The sequence below is a fragment of the Arvicanthis niloticus genome, chromosome 5 (genome assembly GCF_011762505.2).
Source record: "Arvicanthis niloticus isolate mArvNil1 chromosome 5, mArvNil1.pat.X, whole genome shotgun sequence".
NCBI classification, from domain to species: Eukaryota; Metazoa; Chordata; class Mammalia; order Rodentia; family Muridae; genus Arvicanthis; species Arvicanthis niloticus.
Genome location: NC_047662.1, coordinates 103,237,763 through 103,259,571, shown reverse-complemented (window position 1 = coordinate 103,259,571; position 21,809 = coordinate 103,237,763). Strand labels below are relative to the sequence as shown.

The 21,809-nt window shown below is 43.8% G+C and overlaps 2 protein-coding genes across 3 annotated transcripts in view; one reads left to right on the top strand and one right to left on the bottom strand.

The window, feature by feature from the left end:
• The window catches only part of Aco1 (aconitase 1), a 55,056-nt gene extending 47,585 nt beyond the window's left edge, over positions 1 to 7,471 (top strand). The window contains exons 19-22 of one of the 2 annotated variants that reach the window (XM_076935172.1): positions 2,900 to 3,022; positions 5,275 to 5,460; positions 6,686 to 6,845; positions 7,180 to 7,471. In XM_076935172.1, coding sequence (XP_076791287.1) covers positions 2,900 to 3,022; positions 5,275 to 5,460; positions 6,686 to 6,799 — 423 coding nt within the window. In that variant the 3' untranslated portion in view covers positions 6,800 to 6,845; positions 7,180 to 7,471. Of the gene's footprint in view, positions 1 to 2,899; positions 3,023 to 5,274; positions 5,461 to 6,685 lie in introns of both variants that reach the window. The other variant, XM_034503026.2, reaches the window with a different exon arrangement.
• Positions 7,472 to 14,662: 7,191 nt separating this feature from the next.
• Rigi (RNA sensor RIG-I) overlaps positions 14,663 to 21,809 on the bottom strand; it is a 47,537-nt gene continuing 40,390 nt past the window's right edge. Inside the window, exons 15-18 of the mRNA XM_034503779.2 lie at positions 21,033 to 21,203; positions 19,894 to 20,046; positions 17,860 to 18,002; positions 14,663 to 15,933 (exon numbers count right to left, since the gene is read on the bottom strand). Of these exons, the coding sequence (XP_034359670.1) occupies positions 15,637 to 15,933; positions 17,860 to 18,002; positions 19,894 to 20,046; positions 21,033 to 21,203 (764 nt within the window). The 3' untranslated portion in view covers positions 14,663 to 15,636. The remainder of the gene's footprint in view (positions 15,934 to 17,859; positions 18,003 to 19,893; positions 20,047 to 21,032; positions 21,204 to 21,809) is intronic.

The following is a 21,809-nucleotide window of genomic DNA, read 5'->3' as shown; positions in this document are numbered from 1 at the left end:
ACCTGCCAGTTGCTGTTGCTGCTGTTGCTGCTGCTGCCTCTTTCTTCTCCTCTTCTTCCTCCTCTTCTCCCTCTTCTTCCTCTTTCTCTTCCTCCTTCTCCTCTTCATTCTTCCTCCTTCTCCTTTTCTTTTTCTTTCTACTTTTCTTTTACTGAAAATATATTTTTGTCATACAATATACTCTGATTACAATTCCCCAACAACAGCTCAAAAAGGGACTCTAGCTGGTGTCAAGTTGATGTAAAAATTACCTGGTACAACAGTCTTAAACAGTGTAGCAGGCAGGTGGGGTGAGAAGAAAGCAGGACACAGGGACACTGCAAAAAGTAGAAAACTTAAATAAAAATCATCTTCACAGAGATTTTTGTAGCAATAGCAATCATAAGCCAAGATCCTTGTACATTATGGAAAAAGAAAGAAAACATTAAAAGATTCAAAGGCGGGGCTGATGTCTTTAGAAATTTTCTGGGAATATACAGGAGTGACGAAGGGAGAGACCAAGGAAAGGGACTGAACTCACACAGCAGAAAATCTGATTTACCGCAAGTCCTATAGGCAAATGACTAATGGTGCCGGAGAGATGGCTCCTCAGTCAGGACCACTTGGTGCTGCCCTAGAGGCTTGTCCCCAGCCCCCACATCAGGCTGCTCACAGACACCTGCACCAGCAATTCCAGGGAACCTGGCACCTCTCCTGGCCGCCACAGGCACCTCTATGTAGGATGCATATGTACATTTGGGAATACACACAGACACAAATAAATCTTGAAAGGGGGATGGGGATGGATAGACATTACCAAATTACCTAAGAAACAACTCAAGGACTATGTTTTGAAAATCTCCACTGAACAGTAGCCATATGATTGCAAAGACCTTGTCAAGGTTACAGTGTTTAAAATTAGGAAAAATAGAAATTTTAGAAGGAACGTCAGCCTGCAGGTAACATGAGCTACTTCCCTGTGGGATTTTGCGCTGCAGTCTCAGAAAGCACTTTTAAGACACAAACTTTCATGCTGTTAATTCACAAGGCTAGTAATCTCTGGAATGTGGCAGGTAGGTGGTTTCCTTCTGATCCTGCTATTTCCTTGTGCAGAGAAAGGCACTTCCTGTTGTTGCAGTAGAACCAGTTTAAGCTTATCCCACTAACTTGAAAATAAATGAGACACAGACCGTGGTTATTTTATTTGGCTCTGACAATTACTGGGGATAACCCCTAATCTACTTTCCTAACTGTGGGCCTGGCCTGGCTATCTCCCCAGTGATGTACCCTGATACTTGCTGTTTCTCCTGGCCACATGCTCATGGTCCATCTCCCTTTGTGGAGGCTTTCTCCTCTTCTCTTGTTCCTCCTAGTCTTGATTCTCTCAACAAGGTAGCTCAAACCCACCTACCTCTAATCCCTCCAGTAATGGGCTGTAGCTACTTTTATTTAACCAGTAGTTTTAAATTAAGGAACAAGGTTTGCACAACCAAAGCTTGTAAACATGAACGTGAGAATTCACTCGTGGGCCTAGAACTCGGTTCAGAGACATAGCAGCAGACCAAACCCAGACCAAACCGCAACAGGTTGTGAACATTTCTGTATGCATGAGTTCTGTGCAACTCAAGGTTTAGGTGATACCAAGTGAAGTTAAGTACAGCCCCAGCCATCCACCAGGATTTCACCTTGTGAAAAAGGGTTTAACCAAAGGCTTGCCTTGAGCCCCTTTCAGGGGCTTTACCTTCTAGTCCACTTAGCAATAAACAAATAATTTTTAAATTCCCAATCACCAGTGATGCCATCAGATGTCTGGGGATTCTCGGCTCAGCAGAATATCCTGTGAGAAGCACGTCTGTTTGTGGGAGATGTTCCTCACTTATTCACTTAGCTGACCCTTCCCGACTGTTGCTGCACATTTCCAAGCATGCGCTGCTGCCTCTGCCGTAGCCTGCGCATAGAGGGACAAGAAGACTCTGTATTTGATATATAACTTACAAACATACTGTAAGGGTTCAAAAATCACTGAAGGAAGACCCCAGGCTCAGATAGTATACAAAGACAGAACATTTATTCTTCAGAAACATCCAGCATGCAGGGGTCAACCATTTTTTGAAATGGCTACCCCAGACAAAAGTGCTCAGGCCTTCTTATAGGGAATGGGGTTAGGAAGGCAGGGGGGTGGGGGTGGGGGGGAGACCTAGAAGTATTAGGTAGTCTAAAATTTCATTGGTGAGTACTGGTGAGGTCACAGGTGGTCAGTGGTTTGTTTTCCTTTGTCATGAATGTTTAACCACATGAAAAGATAGGGCTGCCCAGCCCAGATGGCCCATCCTGAAATAAGATATTTCCCATTTTTTTTTTTTTTTTATGGTTATCCCCAGGCTGTTCTTTGGGAGGGGGTTTTATGACCTTGTTCCTGGATTCTATGGTCTGTCCCTGGAGATGGTGCCTATGGCCTTCTTTTTGAAATCAGGCCTGGTCCTTAAATGGAGACAAATGGGCTCCATGTTGTCCTCTCTACCATCTGTCTTGCATTTCTCTACCTTTCAGAACTGACCACTGCTGGGCCTCTAGTACTGGGCCCAAACCTGGGCTTCATGGGATTTTTCTTTTAGTTGCAAATGGTTTAGTCAATGGAAGAGAAGGAAACAAAAACTTTTGTAGTTCCCTTTTTTCCCTCTGATGCCCTAGGATTTGAATTTATAAAATTGTAAAGCAGTTACAGTTCAGGCAGAAGTAAAGTTCAGTTTGGTAGAGATGAGTAGGACTTAGAGACGGAGCAAGTGGCTGGTCTTTAGTTGTTGTTGACTTAGCTGCCCTTGAGGTCCTTTGGACCCTGTACTGTTACCGGTGTCCTCTGGGTCTGTGTGCCTGCTCTTGCCTTTTGTCCATCTATAAAACCTTCCTTTTCTCTTCTCAGCTCGATGTGTTCGATGCTGCCGAGCGGTACCAGCAGGCTGGACTCCCCCTGATTGTTCTGGCTGGCAAAGAATATGGTTCAGGCAGCTCCCGAGACTGGGCGGCCAAAGGCCCTTTCCTGCTGGTACGTATGGAGCAGAAGCTCCCTGGTGGGGTCACTCAGAACTGGGGCCGGAACCAGGAGGGTGCTTGGGAATAGATGCTATGGTTTTGTTCCCAAGACACTATGAAAGAGCAGATTGTGAAGAGCTTGTGATATTCACCCAGACTGCTTCTCTGTGGATCTAGACCTCTTCCACCCAAAGGGCAACAGTCCATAGGGCAGCTGGCTCAGGTGTATCAGCTGGGCTTGGGGCTGGCAGCATCAGCTCTGCAGGTATCCTTTGATAATGTCGGAAGAAAGCTGACACATTCAGAAATGTATATGCAGCTATCTTTCATATATATATTTGTACATATACACACACACACACACACACACACACATATATATATATATATATATATATATATATATATATAGAGAGAGAGAGAGAGAGAGAGAGAGAGAGACTTTCATAATTGTCACCACGCTAGAGGACCTGGGAGAATAGAGTCCATAAATGAGGCCGACTAAAGTCTTACGCAGTTTCAACTCTGTAAAAATGATTGTTATGAAGTCTAAGTAAGACAGACATTAAATAAGTTATTATTTTAAAAAAGTCTTACGCAATAGCCAACTTTGCTCAGAGCCTCAGACAGTTTCTACTGTGAGAGTTAAGAAAGGTCACATGAGTCAAGCTCTCATGAGTCAAGCTGTATATTATCACAAGGTCAGGATGCACGTGCCAAAAACATGTTTTCCATAGAAGTCAATAAAGGATAATTTAAACATTTAATAGAATTATATAATAATAATTTAATAGGATTAGTAGAATAATAACAGCAAGCAATAATGAGTGACCCAAAATAAACTCACTCCTATCGGCTGCACCTGAGAAGGGCATCAGAAGCACATTCCAAGGGCAATTCCATGTTTTGGAGAAACTGAGGTCACAAAACTCTTGTGTTGTTTCTTGGAGTTTTCTCACAAGCACTCAGAATTCTCCTCACGTGACTCCATTCCTGGACCATGTTCCAACACACAGTCTCAGGGCTCGGAGCCCCGAAATACATTAAGGTTATAGTCCTCTGGGAATGTAAGGAGTAAGCTGCAAGCTGTAAGGGTGCAGTGAGGAGCCAGGTAAAGCGAGGGTGGTGCTTTCATTTTAAATTGCATGCATTTAGTATGTTCGCTCGTGCTCATGCATACGCAGGTGCATACACACAAGCGCCCACACAGCCACAAGTCAGAGGAAAGATAGCTTGCAGGAGTTGACCCTAGCCTTGAGGGACCTAAGGCATGATGGCAAGTGACCTTACCCACTGAGCTATCCCACCAGCCGAAGGGTGTGCACATTTGATATTCTGCCAATGTTTCTTGACTTTGGAAATACTTGTGGGCACATTTTAGGTATTCTTAGAGAGTACACTTCATTTAATAAAGGCTTAGACATTGGGATTTTTAAAACCTCCCCTGGTGATTCTAACATGCAACAGCTTCAACACCTACTACTTTATAACCAGGTTCTTGAAATTTAAATACAGTCATACACACGCACACGCACATGCACACGCATACACTCACACCCCTGCACGGTTCTGGTGCAGTAGATCTGAGTGGTATCTAACAATTGATAACTAATAGGAAGGCCTAGTTACCCCAGTTCTCTGCTGTATTGGTTACTGCTGTATGTTGCCAATTACACACTAACAATAAAAGGTCCTTTATAGGAAGCTTCATTGCAATACTATTAAGTGCAGTTTGGTTTTGAAACAGGTTTGAAAGCCAGGCAGGCTAATCATTTACTTAGTAGTACATTCTCAACTTTGATTAAACCCTTGGTGTTTGCTGATGTGTGCCCACAATAAAATAAAACTCAAAGAAATAAAGACAATTTTTTTATATATATTTGAGATGCATTCCAGATACAGATTAACTGAGGGCTCTTGTATCTCAAAGTGGTTAAATGCATGGTCAGACCATGGGTTCGAGTACTACATCCCACCTCTGAGACTCCCTCAGTAAAAGGGAATTGGAATAGCATTGGCTGCATGTGGAGGCTGCTGGAGGGCAGGAAAGAATTCAAGTAGGTGTTTACAGCATGCTGGTGAGTCGTAGGCAATCAGATAGCACTCACTACTCAGTTAGTTCTAACCAGAAGATAGCATATTGGATGAAGGATTAACAGGTCTACAATCTAGCCATGAGAATTTCCAAAGAAGCCCCTTGGAAAGTGCCTGTGTGCCTCCTAAAGAAAAGTTGGAGCTGTCTAAGCTTCTCTCTTGGTTCATCAGGGAATCAAAGCCGTCCTGGCGGAGAGCTACGAGCGTATTCACCGCAGCAACTTGGTCGGCATGGGGGTGATCCCCCTCGAGTATCTCCCTGGTGAAACTGCAGACTCTCTGGGACTCACAGGTCGGGAAAGATACACTATCAACATTCCTGAAGACCTTAAGCCTCGCATGAAGGTTCAGATAAAGGTAAGCAGGGCTTCTGCTGCAGACCTGCAGGGCCTGTTGTTGATCATCAGCTGATAGGAAGACAGAATTAGTCAGGTGGAGGAGAGTCAGCTCCAGATAACACCATGTGAAGCCTCCTGGTCTGGCTATCTTCCGGACAGAATAAAATCTGCTGATTAACACGGTTTTTAAAGTCACAGTGTTACCAGTTCCTTCTGAACTCCGTCCCCAGCCAGTCCCATTCTCTCCGGCTCTTTTAGCCCAGAGATTAGTGATAAAAGTTCAAAGGGGATGATTTTCCGTTATCTAAAATTTCCCTTCTTCCTTTGTTGATGCAATTGTGATCAACAGATCCTATATGCACTCCCTCCATGGAGATCATCCCAACCCCAGGCTTTAATTAGCCCCATGGTTGCGCTTTCAGAGAGAGGAGTCCCTGACAGTCTCCTGCATCTGAACTCTTGGTGACCAGCAGTGGTGCCTCCGGAGGTTTAGGTGTACAGCCTTGCTGGGGGTGGTGTGTGACTGGGGCAGAGTCTGAGAGCTCAGAGACTCACAATTGCAGTTCCCTCCCACTTGGTACCGTGGTTGAGGAAAGGAGCCCTCATCTTCCTGCTTCCTGCTCCTGCAGCAGTGCCTGCCACTTGCTGCCGCGGCTCCCGCCATGATGGCCTCTGAGCCTCTGGAAACATAAGCCAAGGTAAACCCCTCTGTAAGTTGCTTTGCTCATGGTGTTTTATCACAGCGACAGAAAAGTAACTAATGTAGAGGTAATGACACATCCTCAGGAGAGGCAAGAATAAAGTCCCCTGTACCAAAGTCCCACGGGGATTTAGCACTGCAGAGACAGCTGCTGAGGTCCCAGGATGACCCAAGGCAAGCAGATGGATCAGCTACCTAAGGAACAACCCCAGAGACTTCTGCTGCCCAGAGCATGTCCAGAAAAGACTTAGGGGAAGGCATCACAGTGTCAGTCATAGCTGCTGTCCTGAGAGGCCACTTTGTTCCCATGTTCCTCTCCCGCATCATTAATTCTGCAATGCTTCTCAACCTCTAGTGGACACGTAAATCCCTAGGGTTTTTATTGGGTGCAGAGACCACTGGTTCCATCTGCTGCTGGCACCGCCGGTATATACCACACCCCAACTGAGGCCAGTGGGCAGCCAAGCCAGGTGGAGTAGTCTCCCTGAGGCGGCATCTCGGTTCAGCCTCTCCTTCAGCATCACTCTGCGTCTTTCCTCTGCAGCTGGACACTGGGAAGACCTTCCAGGCCGTGATGAGGTTCGACACTGATGTGGAACTCACTTACTTCCGCAATGGAGGCATCCTGAACTACATGATCCGAAAGATGGCCCAGTAGGTGCTGGCCTCTCAGGAGACCCGCACTTGGTGCTAGACCCAATGAGGTACCAGGCTCCCCACTGGTGGAGGCCTGCCAGAGCAGCCACCACTATTTCTAATGAGGGTGCTGGCAGGATCAGCAAGTGGGCACTGCCATTCCTGGAGGCACAGAGCCAGGAGTCTCTAGTTTTATGATTTGTTAATCTTTTTATCCCTTTCTATAATCTGGAATCTAGAATCACGGGAAGGTCCATAGTACCAGAGAGAACTACCTTCTCTTTAAAGTCATGGACATTGATTTTTTTTTTTTCACTTTGACTAATTTTCAGCTGAACACTAGCCAGTATTCTCAGAAGTGGCTCCTACCCTTTCTGTTTTTCTGTGTTTTTCTCTGCTCAGTGACACCCTTCCCTGGAGAGCCCAGTCCTCCGTATAGTACACCAGTGTTAACTGACATAGCTTAAGAACTTCTTCACACTTCAGAATCATAGCAGTGATGTGATCCCTTCCTTCCAAGTGAGCAAAGACCTCGTGGATAGGTCAGCTGTCAAAACTGTTTGATGACCTACCTTTCAATCAACATGAGATTGCCTCTTACCATTCTCAACGTTTGTTGACAGGGGTTTGAAAGTAACTGGGGAGAAAGACGGGATTTCTAATTTGAATAAGATTAAATATATTTTCATGAAAAGTGTTGGCTTTGGAATTGAGTTTTGTTGGGGTTGTCGTGACACTGAGAGCCCCGAAAGGCCTTCGAGTCTGCTGTTTGTACCACTGCATGTGAACAGCAGGTGCAGAGGGGACGTTGAGGAGGCAGCGTGTGAGCTGCCAGTGTAAGAGCAGTGGACAAGAAGACGGGCTTCTACCTTGGTCACAGCAAGGAGCAACCGTAGCTTCTTGGTGCCCTAAAGTCTGTTCACTGATCTTCATAACTGGAAGTAGGTTAGGGAGTGCTTTATTCCGCTCAGGCTGCTGTAACAAAGGCCTAAAGAAGAACTAAAGACCAGGACTGTACTGGTGATGGCCTGAGCCCTGAGCCTTGGCTCCAGACCACCCAGTGCCTGCTCTGGATTAAACTTTCCATTGGGGGAGGGCTTCTTTGTGTCTCTTAACTTTTTTCTTTCTTCTTTCTTCTTTCTTTCTCTTTCTTTCTTTCTTTCTTTCTTTCTTTCTTTCTTTTTGTTGTTGTTTTGATTTTTTTGAGACAGGATCTTTCTGTGTAGCCTTGGGTGTCCTAGAACTCACTCTGTCAATTAGACTGGCCTCGAACTCATTGAGACCCGCCTGCCTCTACCTCCTAAGTGATGAATTAAAGGTGTGCCCACCACCACTGGACTGTGTATCTTATTTTTTTAACTAAAAAGTAAAAATTGTATTTACTTTGTATATGATTTTTTCAAATATGTAAACATCATAGAGTGACTAAACTAAGCCTCACATTCTTACTTTTTGTGGTGAGAATACTTCCAAGAATATAGTTTTAAAAGAATATAGGGCCCAGGCGATGGTGGCGCATGCCTTTAATCCCAGCACTTGGGAGGCAGAGGCAGGTGGATTTCTGAGTTCGAGGCCAGCCTGGTCTACAGAGTGAGTTCGAGGACAGCCAAGGCTATACAGAGAAACCCTGTCTCGAAAAACAAAACAAAAAAAAGAATATAGGATGTATAGGTATTAACAGCAGTCTCCATGCTGTACCACAGAGCTCCTAAGCTTCTTCCTCCTGAATGAAATACCATGTTCTTCCACGTTTTCATGTACAGCTTGTAATATTTTCTCCATTCATTTTCTAGCTGACCCTTCCCTGCTTCCTTAGCAAGGGTGTCCTCTCGGCCCCTTTTAACTACTATTGTGTACATTTAACTTTAGACATAGTGAGATTGTGCAGTTTTTTTTTTTTTCTTTTGTGCGTGGCCTTTTTCATTTAACACGCTGTCCATAAGGTTCATCCTTGTTGGCACAAATAATATATTTGTGTGTACACACATGTGCCTCATCTTTTCTTTACTGATTCAGCCATGAATAAACAACTAGCCAGATTATACCTTAGCTTTTGTGAATAGTGCTGAAATGAATGTCGATACAGGTGATTCATCAACTGTACTGGCTTAATTCCTTTGGATGCATAGCTAGAAGTGGAATTTCTGGGTCATAGTGATGTCCTTTGTGAGTTTCTGGAGAGTTCCAACTGCTTTCCTTAGTGTCTTTACATGTACGTGTAAATGGCCTCCAACTGTGTGTGCACACCCCTCCCCCATACTCTCGCCAGCACTAACCTTTACTTTTTCTGTATGGTTTTAGCTATGGTTTTATTTGCAGTTCCCCGATGATTAATGATGTTGAGTATATTTTCATATATGTATTGATCACTTTTGTGACTTGTTTTGAAAAATGTCTGTTCCAGTCCTTTGCCCATTTTTAATTGAGTTGTTTCATTCTGTTGTTGAATTCTAATACCACCTACTCTGCACTGTAAGTATTTATGAAATATTTCCTCCGATCTTGTGGTTAGTCTAACTCTTAACTGTTTCCATAGCTAGGAAACTTTTATTTTGCAGCAGTCTGATGGGCCTGTTTGCCTTTTTGTTGCTGAAGACGTAACTATAAACAATGCCATAGCATTTCCTTTGAGTTTATCTAATCGTTTTTTAGAGTGAGGTCAATGTATCTTACGTTGATTTTTCTGTAGTATGAGATAAGGGTCCAGCTCCGTTCCTTTGCATGTGGCCATCCAGTTTCTCCAACAGCATTTATTGAAGAGACAGCTCTTCTCCGTTCATTGTGTGTCTTGGCTTCCTTGTCAGTCAGAACCACAATACTTCCGCAGCCTGTGTTCTCTTCCATTGGGTTCTGCATCTCTTCTTATGTTAGCGGAATGCTATTTTCATTGCTGTGTCTTTGTAATATATTTTGAAGTTTGATAATGGTAATAATTCCAGTTTTGTTTTCCTTCTCAGCATATCTTTGGCTGTTGGGAGTCTTGTGGTTCCTCGTACATAGAGTAAGGCAGCTTTTGTTTCTTAGAAAAATGTCTTTGGGGAAAAAAAATAGCATTGGGAATTTCCTAGGATCGCATTGAATCTGCAGATCATGGTGTTAGTACAGACATATTAATAACTTTAATTCTTTTACTGCCAGTGATTTAATTTTGTTACTTTCCCCTTTGGCTCATTAATTGTTCAGGAACATAGTACTTACACATTTTTTTTTTTTTTGCACATTTCTAAAATGCCTTCCTGTTACTGGTAAATGAAGACTTACTTGGCTATGGTTGTCCCTTCCTGGCTCCTTCCTGTATGTGCAGGTGATATTCTTTAGTGGGGTCTTCTGTCTGTCTAGTGGAGGTTTGAAGTTGTGATCATGGTGAGTCTCCAGGAGTTATGTGATATCGAAGGCTGTTTAAAAGCTAGGAGCACATATGAAAACTTGCTCTTCCTCCCACATTCTGTATTTTAACACCACACTTTGTTTTTATACTATGCATCTAGTAACAAACACATGGTTGTGATTATCATTTTAATGGTGTGGGAAGATGGTTGGAAGATTTGCATCCCATCCAGCAGCCATCTCATGTTGAGAGCCGCTCTAGCCCATGTTGGGTGTCAAAAATGTTGAGGCCCGAGTTACCCCACGTTTGGGGGCCAAAATGTTGCAGACCGCTCTATCAGTGTTGGAACCCGCACTGCCAAAAGCCTTGGGGGCTAAATTGTTAGAGCCTGCACTGCCCCAAGCTGCTCCAGTCCACGGGTTGGGGTTCAGCAAGAGAGAGAGTGAGGACGGATTCAAGGAATGGAGACCAGACAGTGTGATTCAATCCCATTTATTCTTCAGTCTGTCTTCCTAGTCCAAGTCCCAAGTCTTGAGTCCCTAGCCCCTAGTCCCTAGTTCCTAGTTCCTAGTGCCTCCAAGTTCCAAGTTCTTTCTCCAAGTATTAAGTGCCTAATACCTAATGCCTAATAATAATAATGATTTCTTCTGAGTTCTCTAGTCCATGTGTCTTCTACCTAATTGCCTAATTCCTACTCCAAGTTGTACTGAACTCTTCTGTCTGCCTCTCACCTTTTATGTCTCACTTCTAAGCCATGCCTCTAAGTCACGCCCTTAATTCACGCCCTTAGGTCTTATCTCTAAATCACACCTTAAGTCACACCCTTAAGTCATGACCTTAAGTCTTGGCTCTAAATCTGATCTCTAAGTCTCACACACCCAAGGGAAGATCCTGGGTATCTAAAACAAGATGTTATCAGAGTGTGCTCAGCTGTTGCAGGCTGATGTAATCAAGTCTCTTTTTGGGGTATATGGCTCAAGATGGCTGCAAGGATGATAGCCGCCTTCTGTTGGCTTCCCACAATCCCATTGGCTGTGTATTGGATTTCCCTGTGGGTTTTATGCTTTTGTGTCTTTTTTTGTTTGTAGCTCCAGCTTGAGGTGCCTGTGGTGTTTCCTGTAGTGGGGCTGTTAGGATGGCTCCCTCATCTTGTATTTGAGAAAGCCTTGATCCTTTCTTCAATTTTGAAGAACAGCTACGCCAGGATCAGTATTTTGGGCTGGCAGTTTTAGGGGTGGGGTTGTTTGATCTTGGCTTCCTCGACCCCCAGAAATATCAATGCTTAAGCTATCTCTTCTGTGAGGTTTTGTTGTAGCAGCTCGAGCAGACTCAGACGCTGCCTGTGAGGGAAGTAGCCTCTGAAACAAGCTTCTTCCACTCTCCACTCCTCTAGCTAAACCAGTCCTCTGCTCTTTGTGCTTCAGTATTGGCCAGTGTCCAATGCTGGCCCAAAGTTAGACTGTACAGCCTTTTACCTGAGTTCTCAAGGCAGTGCTGGCCCACCTACTCCCCACCCCTTTCTCCTTCTTGTAAAAGAGATCGATACCTCCTTTGTGTTTATGATTTTGCAAGTCCATTACTGCCTTCTCCTTCCTAAACAACAGGCATCCCTTGCCATCCACAGCGACCTAAATGGCAAATTTACTTAACACAGCAACAAAGTAAAAGTACCTTTCGTGTGTGTGTGTGTGTGTGTGTGTGTGTGTGTGTGTGTCTGTGTGTCTGTGTGTCTGTGTACATACAATGTTTTTGTGTTTCATAGAAAATACTATATAAAGGAAGAATATGTTAGTCATGTCAGTCTTGGGTGTAAAAAGCATTACTCAGTGTGGCTTAAGCAAAAGAAAAGTAAATTGGTCCATGTAATAAAGAATAGTGACATCATGGCCTCAGGCTTAATTGGTTCTAGTGATTTAAACACAGGCCACTTACCTATTATCTCTCCTCTCAGCTCACGTTCTAATGGCCTCTGAGACAGCATTTGTTAGGTATTCCTGTTCTGAGGCCCTCATTGGGTAAGGGGTATGGCTGCCATCTGTTGTTTGGTGAGAGTTAATCATTTGTCATTGCAAACATCTGTCTTGGGCACAGACAATAGGACTTCCTACTCATCAATGAAGAACCTTAACTTTGGCACAGCCTCTCTCCCTCAGGACTGTGTTGGTGTCTATGTTACTTTTCTATTGCTGTGGGATTATATCCTGACAAAAGCAGCTTAAGGGAGAAGGGTTTATATTGCTATAGGGTTCCTGACCAACAGTGTCCATCCTGGTGTCGAGAACATGGTAGCAGGCAGGGAAGGCATGGCAACTGGAGCAGGAGGCTAGCCAGTCACATTGCATCTAAGGAAGCTGACTGAACAGGAAGAGGAACCGGCTATAAAGTCTCTAGATCCATTCCCAGTGACACACCTCCTCCAGAGAAGCTTCATCTCCTACAGGTTCCCCATCCTTCCCCAACAGTGCCACACTTGAAGCCCAAGTGTTCAAAGGAGGAAGCCTTCATTAAGATGGCGTGAAGCAGCCCGTGGGTTGTATAGGAATGAAACAGCATTGCTTGTGAAAACAGGAACTGTGGTTTCACTTGCCTTTTAGGAAGTTGTTAAATGTTGTAAGCACAGATGTGATTTAACACTCAACTAATTTCTGTACTCTTCGTCAAATTGCCATAAACAAAGATAATCATAGCTGGCATTTTTATTAGGAGTTTAAAAGTTTGCATCCAACAAGCCTGTACCCGTTTATTAAACACAGATTTGTAAAGTGAAGTAGTAGTTATATTTTATGGTGTATTAACACAGTTACTGGCATGATCCAGTTTACAGTTCACTTTGATTCTACCTATCTTGTTGATATCTCAGCCAGATACTTGTTGCTGGGTTGTTTTTTGTTGTTTTTTTTTTTTTAAGCAGGATGCTAATTAAAAGGTCCAATGAACAGAAGTGTTTCAGGAACCACTGGTTCAAGTGGATGTTAAGATGATGGGAGCAACACAGTGACCCATAGGCTCTAAAGATGGAAAAGATAGAAAAGTCTCCCTGGCCCCTCAGTGCATCCCTCAGGGGACCTCACAACACCATCCATCCCACAAGACATGCGTGCAGAAACACCCGAGTTAATACTGAGTCTGCTTTAAGTACAGGAGTCAGGAGTCCAGCAACCTTATTCACAATGAGGCCTTCGACTGAAGGCTCTGGGTCAGGATGAAAATGCCATGACATCAGTACTGACCACAAAACAGCAAGGTCTGTGGTTGCAGAACAAGGTCTGTGGTTGAGCTTCAGAAAGGACACGTGAATGGCAACCTGCAAGGACTCTAGTGGGGACCAGTGATGTGCTCATGGGAGACTGCAGATGCAGCTTCCATCAGGAAGTCCAAAGACCAGCATTTTCCCATCTCTCAAAACCTACCTGTTCTATTCATTCAGTGCTTAGTAACCCAGGGTTTGCTCCATTCTGTGGCATATTTGGCAGTGGCTTAAGGCTGTGTACAACTCAAACCTTTGTTCTCAGCTTTAGCAGTTAAGAACACTGGCTGCTCTTCCAGAGGTCCTGAGTTCAATTCTTAATGCCCACATGGGAGCATAAAACCATCTATAACTATAGTCAGAGGGGATCCAATGCCCCCTTCTAGTGTGCATATGTACATGCAGGTAAAACACCCATATATATAAAATATATAAAATTTTAATTAAATCATTGTAACGTTTAAAAGTTTTTCTCAATTTCCAGTAGATATTTTATACATGCTAGAGAGTTCTTAAACTGTAGCAGTAAAGACTAAAAGAAATAAATGAAAGTCAGCCAATTCATTTGATCCATTTTATTGCACTTATTAAAAATTTTACCAATGACCATTATCAAGAACTACTACATACCATCTTTTTTTCACATATCAATTAAAAGCCTAATCCCTGTAGGTTCCCCCCCCCCTCCTTAGAGACTTATGTTGCTGGTTAATTTCTCTAGGCATATGTGGGAAATGTGCTATTCCCATGTCTTTCCATTGACCTCCAGGGTTGATCTGGGTAGTTTGGGTGACCCACTGTGCTCTGGGTGGACTTGGGATAGTCTTCGGATGTAAGTGTCATGTGAAAAGTTATGTGGTCACATGATCTCTGCAGTTCTGTTTAGGCCATTGATGGTCCTAGTGAATTACAAGTACGTTTTAGGAAGGTGTTAAACCCACTGTACTGCCTATAAAGCCAGTCCAGTTCCTTCCCTGAACTGAAGAGTACCTTGGTCTGTTGGCAGTAACAGTACTCAAGCACTTGTCTCTTGCTCTGAAGAACCCCAAACTAAGCTCTCTGAAGCATTAGTAAACCTTGAGAAGAAACATGGAAATGCCATTTGAATATATAATGTTTAAGAAGAACAGGCAGGCCAGGCACAGTGATGCAGGGCTTCCATCTCAGGACTTTAGGAGGCAGGAGCTGGCTGATGTCTTCGATCAAGGGCAGCCTGGTCTACAGAGCCAAGGCTACACAAAGGAACAGTGTCTCAGAAAGTAAACAATGACAACAACAAAAAGCCATGTTAGGGAATGAACTGGAAGTAGTTCAAATGTTAAACATCGGCCTTTATTGAAAGTATCTAGAGCCTGGCACGGTGAGAGATTTTAATTTCAGCACTGGAGAGGCAAGGGGATCTGTGAGTTCAAGGTCTAGATATCGAGTTGCTGGTCTACAGAGAGAGCCTGTCTCAAACAGGTGGGGGACGGACATACAGATAGGCATACAGGCAGAGAGATAGTTTGAGATGTCTATTCAAGAAGGGGAAATGGCCAAAATTAAAATAACAGATGAGAGAAAGGTGTATAGTAAATGAACCGAACAGAAATACCTTCTCCGTAATCGTAGCTGTCAACCCTAGTCTTTTACATTTTAAAAGTATATGTCATTTTAATACATATGTGTGTGCATATTGAACCTTGCAATCACCAAATCTGTGTCAGCAAAGAAACCAATGGAAAAGACTGGGAAGAGACAGAAACCAGGAGAATCTGCAAAGGGTGACAGGGTGGCAGGGCCAAATCAGGAAAGGAGTCAGCGAGGGACAGAAGTGCTGCTGGATCTGGCAGTCAGTAGGTGGCCTGGAAAAGAACTAAGTCAGTGGACTGTTGAGGGCAAAAGGCAGCTTACAGCAGGTCAAGCAAAGAGGGCAGTGTGGGAAACCTTCCAGCACGCCAGCCATCATGCGTCTCGGTGTACGGAGTGGCTGCGCATTCCCTGGCAGGCAGTTCCAAAAAGTGTATAAGGGAAATTCTTCAACCCCTCCCCACCACTGCCAAGTGCTATGAGTTATTGGTGAACAAAGTATTCAGTTCATGCGTGTGTGCTCTGTGTGGACAGAAATGGCTTAGAACAAGCAGGTCAGGTTATCTGGCATTCAACACAGTGCAGGCTTGTGTAAGAAAGGATTGTGCAAGCTTGGGTAGGAAAGGATTGTGCAAGCTTGGGTAGGAAAATGTGGACTCATCGCTTCCACACTTAAGGCGTTGCTCCCAGTAGCGGGAGACTGAGGAGCCCGAGGTCATATGGACATCTCTGCGGGATCAAACTGTACTCTTTCAAAGTGAAAGTCCTTCCACTTCGAGTGCCGGTTCTGAACTCCACTGGCAATATCTTCCACAACGAAACTTTCAATTTTTATGACTGGAATCTCGAACGTCTTGTATCTCACAAAAATTCCCCAGTCGTGGCTGCAGTTCTGTTTGGCACAGAATATTTTTGCTTTCTTCTCAAAACTATCATAGATCTTTGGTTTAGGGTGTGGCTTACACACAAAGTTCTCCTTAAAAGCATTTCCAAGTACAGTGTAGTGGGATTTCTAGGAGGAAGAGATGGAACACACAATGTTAGAAACTGTCCGAAAATGACTTAAAAGCCACTCAATAGCCAAGAATGAGGAATGAGTGGAATCTCATTTATTTTACAGTTGGAAGAAAAAACTATATAGACAGTCTTCCCCAGGCCAATTAGAATCCATTTACTGGGCCTCTTGCACCTAAGAAGGGGAGAAACCCAGCTTTGCAACTCAGAAACAAAAAGAAGTTCACAAAGTGCAAGTTCATCAGAGGCCAGAAAGGCAAGACCCAAAGCACAGGGTTAAACGCCCAGGGGTCACAGGGTCTGTGTGTGAAGAGACTCAGGAGCTATACTGTTCAGAGTTGACTTAAGAGCGGACCCTGCAAACATAAATGCAGATCCAGCGCCCAGTCCTCCAGGGAAATTGTTTACAGGGGTCACTATGAACAGGAAGACTTGAAATTGGAGCTGAAAGGACCTTTGACATCTAAAGAATCAGACTCAGAAAATGGTTGACACTCATTATAAGTAATATACCCATCTACCCATCCCCAGGCTAGTCCAGCCATCCGCTACCTGCCATTGGTAGCAAGAATGATGACAACAAGATTAGTGTCTGTCTCTCTCTCTCTCTCTCTCCCCCCCCCCATTTTTTTTACAACCTTTAGTTAAGTTTTAAGGAGACCATATATAATGGTGCATGCCTTTAAGTCCCAGCACATGGGAGGCAGAGACAAGGGGATCTCTACATAGTGAGTTTCAAGATACCCAGTGCTATAGAGAGAGATCCTGTCTCAAAAAAAAAAAAAGTTTTAAGGGAGAAAAGGTAGAAGGCTAACCTGCAAGTGTTTCATTCTTTAAAATGAGGTATTTCTTTTTCCATTATAAAAAGCATTTTTTAAGTCCCAATAAGGAAGTTTAGAAAACAAAATAGGAAGAGAGAACTTCCCTAGCAGAATGTATCATTTTTATATATTTAGCCTTTTTTTCCCCTTTAGACAAAGATGGACCCACACTGGTCATGGCAGAGACATTGCTGCTCACCCCGTATGCAGCCGTAAGAAAAGCATCCTTGTCATTTTATATTCACGTTATTTCCTCACCTTACCATTAATTTGCTGGCAGGTTTACACTATGCCATGTGTGCTTCAAAATCACAGTCTTTACGGGGGTTTTTGGTATAATCTTTGACATGCAGTAATGTTGCAGAGATGCCGCAGAAGATTTGTGAACGCCTTGAACCCAGTTCCGTTTTATACGCAGTCACACATTTGTTAAAACTAATAAATCAGTTAGAGATTTTTATGCCTGATCCTTATTTGTTCCTGGAACTAATCAAGGACATACCACTGTATCTAACATAGCCTTCATCTTTTATACCTGCATTGGAAAAAAACAAAAAACTATTTCTTTGGAAAGAGTGGTGGTGTAGTCCCTGAACTGGGGAAACTGAGACACGGAGAATCACAAGTTGAAGCCAACCTGGTCTACTTAAGTGAGACTGTATTTCAGAACACACAGTTGTTCTCACTTGGGGTGTACAGTGTGATAATCTAAGCATGCAATGATCTCACCAGAGTAATTAGCATTCCCTTCTGCCTGAACAGTTTTCATCTCTGCATGTATGGCGCTTTGAATTTCTCTCATCTAATTCTTTGTAAGAGTTGTTAATGAATCGGAAACTCTAAGCGGTGCTCGCCCTGCTGTGCTGTGGAACCGTAAACTTCATCAGCCCTGCCTGACTGTCTGGGGCAGCTGCAATTAGACCCTGCTCTACTCCCCGCTGCCGGCACCATTTTCTGTTTTGTACTTCAGTAACATCAGCCTTTTATATCTTAATACAGGGCCATGGCCAACACTCGCCACCCCCACAACAGAAAGAGTGTTCTTGCTACAAACATTTCTCCAGAAGATGGTAAGATTTAACTGGTGCTACCCAGGGCCTCACCTCAACCACTCGAATGTCGGCCGTGTAGCATGCAAAAGTCTTGCACTTTCCACACAGCAGCTTCTTGTTCTCTTTGTCGGGCACAGGTTGTGGTTTGTGGTGACTGTCTCTGAGGAACTTCTCATCCAGCTGTATGCGGTGAATCCTGCAGGCCGACAGAAAGGGTTTGTTTGGATGACCATAACTAGCACACAAAGATAAATAAATGTACATGGCCATAACACACACACATACACACGCGAAAATAATTTCCATGAGCGTATTTCCATATAGCACTTATTTGTATCGTTTTGCTTGTAAAAACCAGGTTCATAATTGCTTTGGTGCTCCTAACCGTTTCGTAGTCGGCACTCACCTGCATCCTATGTGTTAGTCCTTCAATGACTGCCATAAACGTGCCTATAGAAGGGTCACGTGAGCCATGCTTTCTACTTTAGTGGTTTGCAAAATGTTAGCAATCCTTCACAAATAGACTTATCACGTGGATACTTCAGGAATGAGCCAAAGGGCCAAGGGGAGGAACAGTTCTCTCCCTCTGAAACCTCCTCTCGGGCTCAAACCATCCTGCTGAATCCCAGCGCAGCAGCACAATGCAGCTCTATTCTAACCCAAGTGTAGGCTTTGGCCAGGTACAGAAAGAACAGTGCATCATAGACAAACCAAATAAAATTTCATGAAGAGTGAGAAGAGGGCAGGCCAGCCAGAACTACTGGGGCCCTAGGAATATCATGCTGGGTTCCCTGGACTTCCTCCTCATCTGATAATCAGAAGTACCTGTGGGCACAGGGAAAAAATTCCAGGAAAAGCCTGGTGTCCCTCCGAAAAAGACCAGAAAAAGGGAGCCTAGCAAACAAAATCTTTAAAGCTTAAAATTTAGACAATAAAACTACTTTGCTCCCAGGGTGGGGAGGTCCTGTGGCCTAGCCTCTCTCTACCTGTATCAAAGGAGAACTAAGATTTCTATTTTACAAAGCTGTATGTAATTCAGCCTTAGTTATCAGGATGGAGCCAGGGTCTTCAGCCTTGTTGACTGGAAGCATAGATACACACCACACACACACACACACACACACCACACACACACACACACCACACACACATACCACACACACACACATACACACATATATATACACACACATATTTATTAAATAAAACTACCCCAATCAAATAACACAAAGGAAACAGACTAAAACAAAACAAAAACAAAAGCCAGACTCATTGGGACACATAGCTACTGAAGAATGTTTTTATGTCTAACATCCACGTCACCGGAGTCCAGAACCATGGCTGAACAATTCTAACTATGAAGAGCAACATGATCACAGAGACATAAAAGCCAAACTAGCCTCAAACAATATAAAGCAAAGATGTTCACCCAAAGGTGCTTATAATTAAACCTCTGGAAACACTGTCTCTGCAAAGGAAAAGCAGTCTGGGTGACTGCAGTCAGTCCTCAGAAGTCACACAGGCCAGAAGGAAGAGGCACAGTTATTTCTCAGGTGCTAAAAGAATTAATAAAGAGAAATGAAGGCATTCACAGAGAAAAGAAAACTTAGGATTTGCTGCCATGAATATAGGTTAGGAAGTAATCAATGTATGATATCCATGGCCTCCCACCTTCAGGCTATCCCAACTGGGCTTTCCTTTCTACGCCTTCCCTACACTGAGCTCCCTCTCACCTCAGGCTGGTCCCCTCGTTCCCCCAATATGGCCTTTCTTTCATGTCACTTGAATTCCATCACTCTCCCTTTTATCTCTAATCCCAACCCTTGAGAGGTAGGGACTGGAGGATAAGAAGTTCAAGGTCACCTTCAGGTCCATAATAGGTTCAAGTTTTAGGCCAGCCTGAGTTTCTTGGACCCTCTCAAAAAAACACAACAAATATAGACAGACAGACAGACAGACAGACAGACAGACAGACACACACACACACACACACACACACACACACACACACACACATATTCAGGACCAACTACAGTCATTCATTATTTCTAGTCAGATTCCAAAAGGGTAGCACAGAGAGACTTACTGTCTTTGCAAATTTCATTTCATCCCATGTCTGCAGTCTTAAAATAGATTCATTCATTATTTTTTCCTTGACCATATTTGCCTTTTCTTTTTCAATCACATCAGCGCTGCTGGTCAGGAGGAAGCACTTGCTATCTCGTGCTCTTCCTCTGCCTGAAAGAAAACATTTTATTTGTGTGTTAATGTAAAATTCTGATGTTATGTGGAAAGAGATGTGAGAAGTATTTCTAGAATTCAACTTTGATTCACTGCACCCCACTTTCTAGGGAAGCTGAACTGTAGAGTAAACTCAAACGCAGGTTCCAGCGTGCGTGTCCAGCACACAGATAACCACCTATGGTGGCTTTCATGGGCTCTGCAATGACACAGTCTGATTGCACAGCCGTATTACCAGCGACACTGATTTACAGATAATCTGGCATGAGCCCTCAGCAATAGCACCATGCACGACTACCTGACCCTTCTGCAGTGTGGAGAGAGGTTCATACCCCGGGAATGCAATTGTCAGTGCTATTGCAGAGACAGATATAAAAGGTCCTGGTCATTTGAAGGAGTACTTATTCTAGCTGGAAGAAGTAGGTTATGTGTGGAGGAGACAGAGAAGGACCTAACACACAGAGCGGAAGTGTGTGAGAAACTGGACAGGCAGTAAGAGTCTGGCTGGCTCAACTGCACAATAAGCTGAGGAGGAGGATGAAAAAATGGGACATGAATGATGAGTGACAGGCACAGAGGAATTCAGGTAAAGGATATTCAGGTAAAGGAATTCGGGGACTATTCTTGGGCGGGAAAGAAAGGAAAAGGAAAGAAGACTCTGGTCCAGAAGAGACCAGACTCTGGAATACAGGAAGCTACTCACCACACCATGAAAGGTCTACTTGCCAACTGGCAAAGCCTCAGGCCTGGTGGCTATGATGTTTTCATGAGTATGCCGTTGAATGCTGGGCAAGTAAGCAGTACCATCGGTAAAACTGTAACCACCCTGACCAAGTCAGTCAGCTTTTAGACTACGAGTACCAGAGTCAGCTGTGTCATCAATCACATAGTACAGCTCAGGAAAGGAGAAAGGACAAAGGACAAACACACTCACCTGCCAGACAAAATGGGAGCGGGGTAGGAAGGAGGTCAGCTGCTCTCACCTCTGGTTTGGATCATCTTGATGACGTTGCCCACGTACTCATACAGGATGACGAGATTGCACTCAGCAATGTCAATGCCCTCATCAGCGACCGAGGTAGCAATCAGAATATTGTTATCTCCACTGGCTCTAAATGCCTCCAGCACACACTTCTGTGCTGGGAGCGTCATTCCTGTGTTGGATAAAGAGGACACTGTACAACTCACTCAGAAACTGGCTACTAATTATGAACCATTTAAAACTGGAAAAGTTATTTTCACAAAAAAAAAGCTCAGGTTTCACCATTTATATTAACCTGTGAGCTGGGGACAACTACCATTCATTGTTCCATTTGACAGATGAAGAAAGTAAGGCCTAAATGTTACAACCTGCTTCTCAAAGTAGGAAATGAATCTGAAAATGTCCAAACATCAAGCAACCTGTAGCTTTTTGTAAAAGTTTACATATTTTCCTAGGGTAGCTATAAAACAAGAAGGAATCATCCCGAAAACAACAATAGCAGGATCATCTTAACCCATTTTTATTCATTCATCCAACACTCACTCAGCACTTATGGATTATGGCTGGGCAGGTAAGAATATGACGCTTAAAGATTACATTTTTATCTGTAAGGATGATGAGCAGGAAGCCATGATGGAGGAAGTGGGATGAAATCTGTAAGATGGGAACGTGGAGGGGGAGGGGCTCAGGTATTAGATGACAGGGATGGCTGCTCCGAAGAAGCAGGTGCTGAGTAAGGTCTAAACGCATGACGGAAAGATGGATGCATGCATGGATG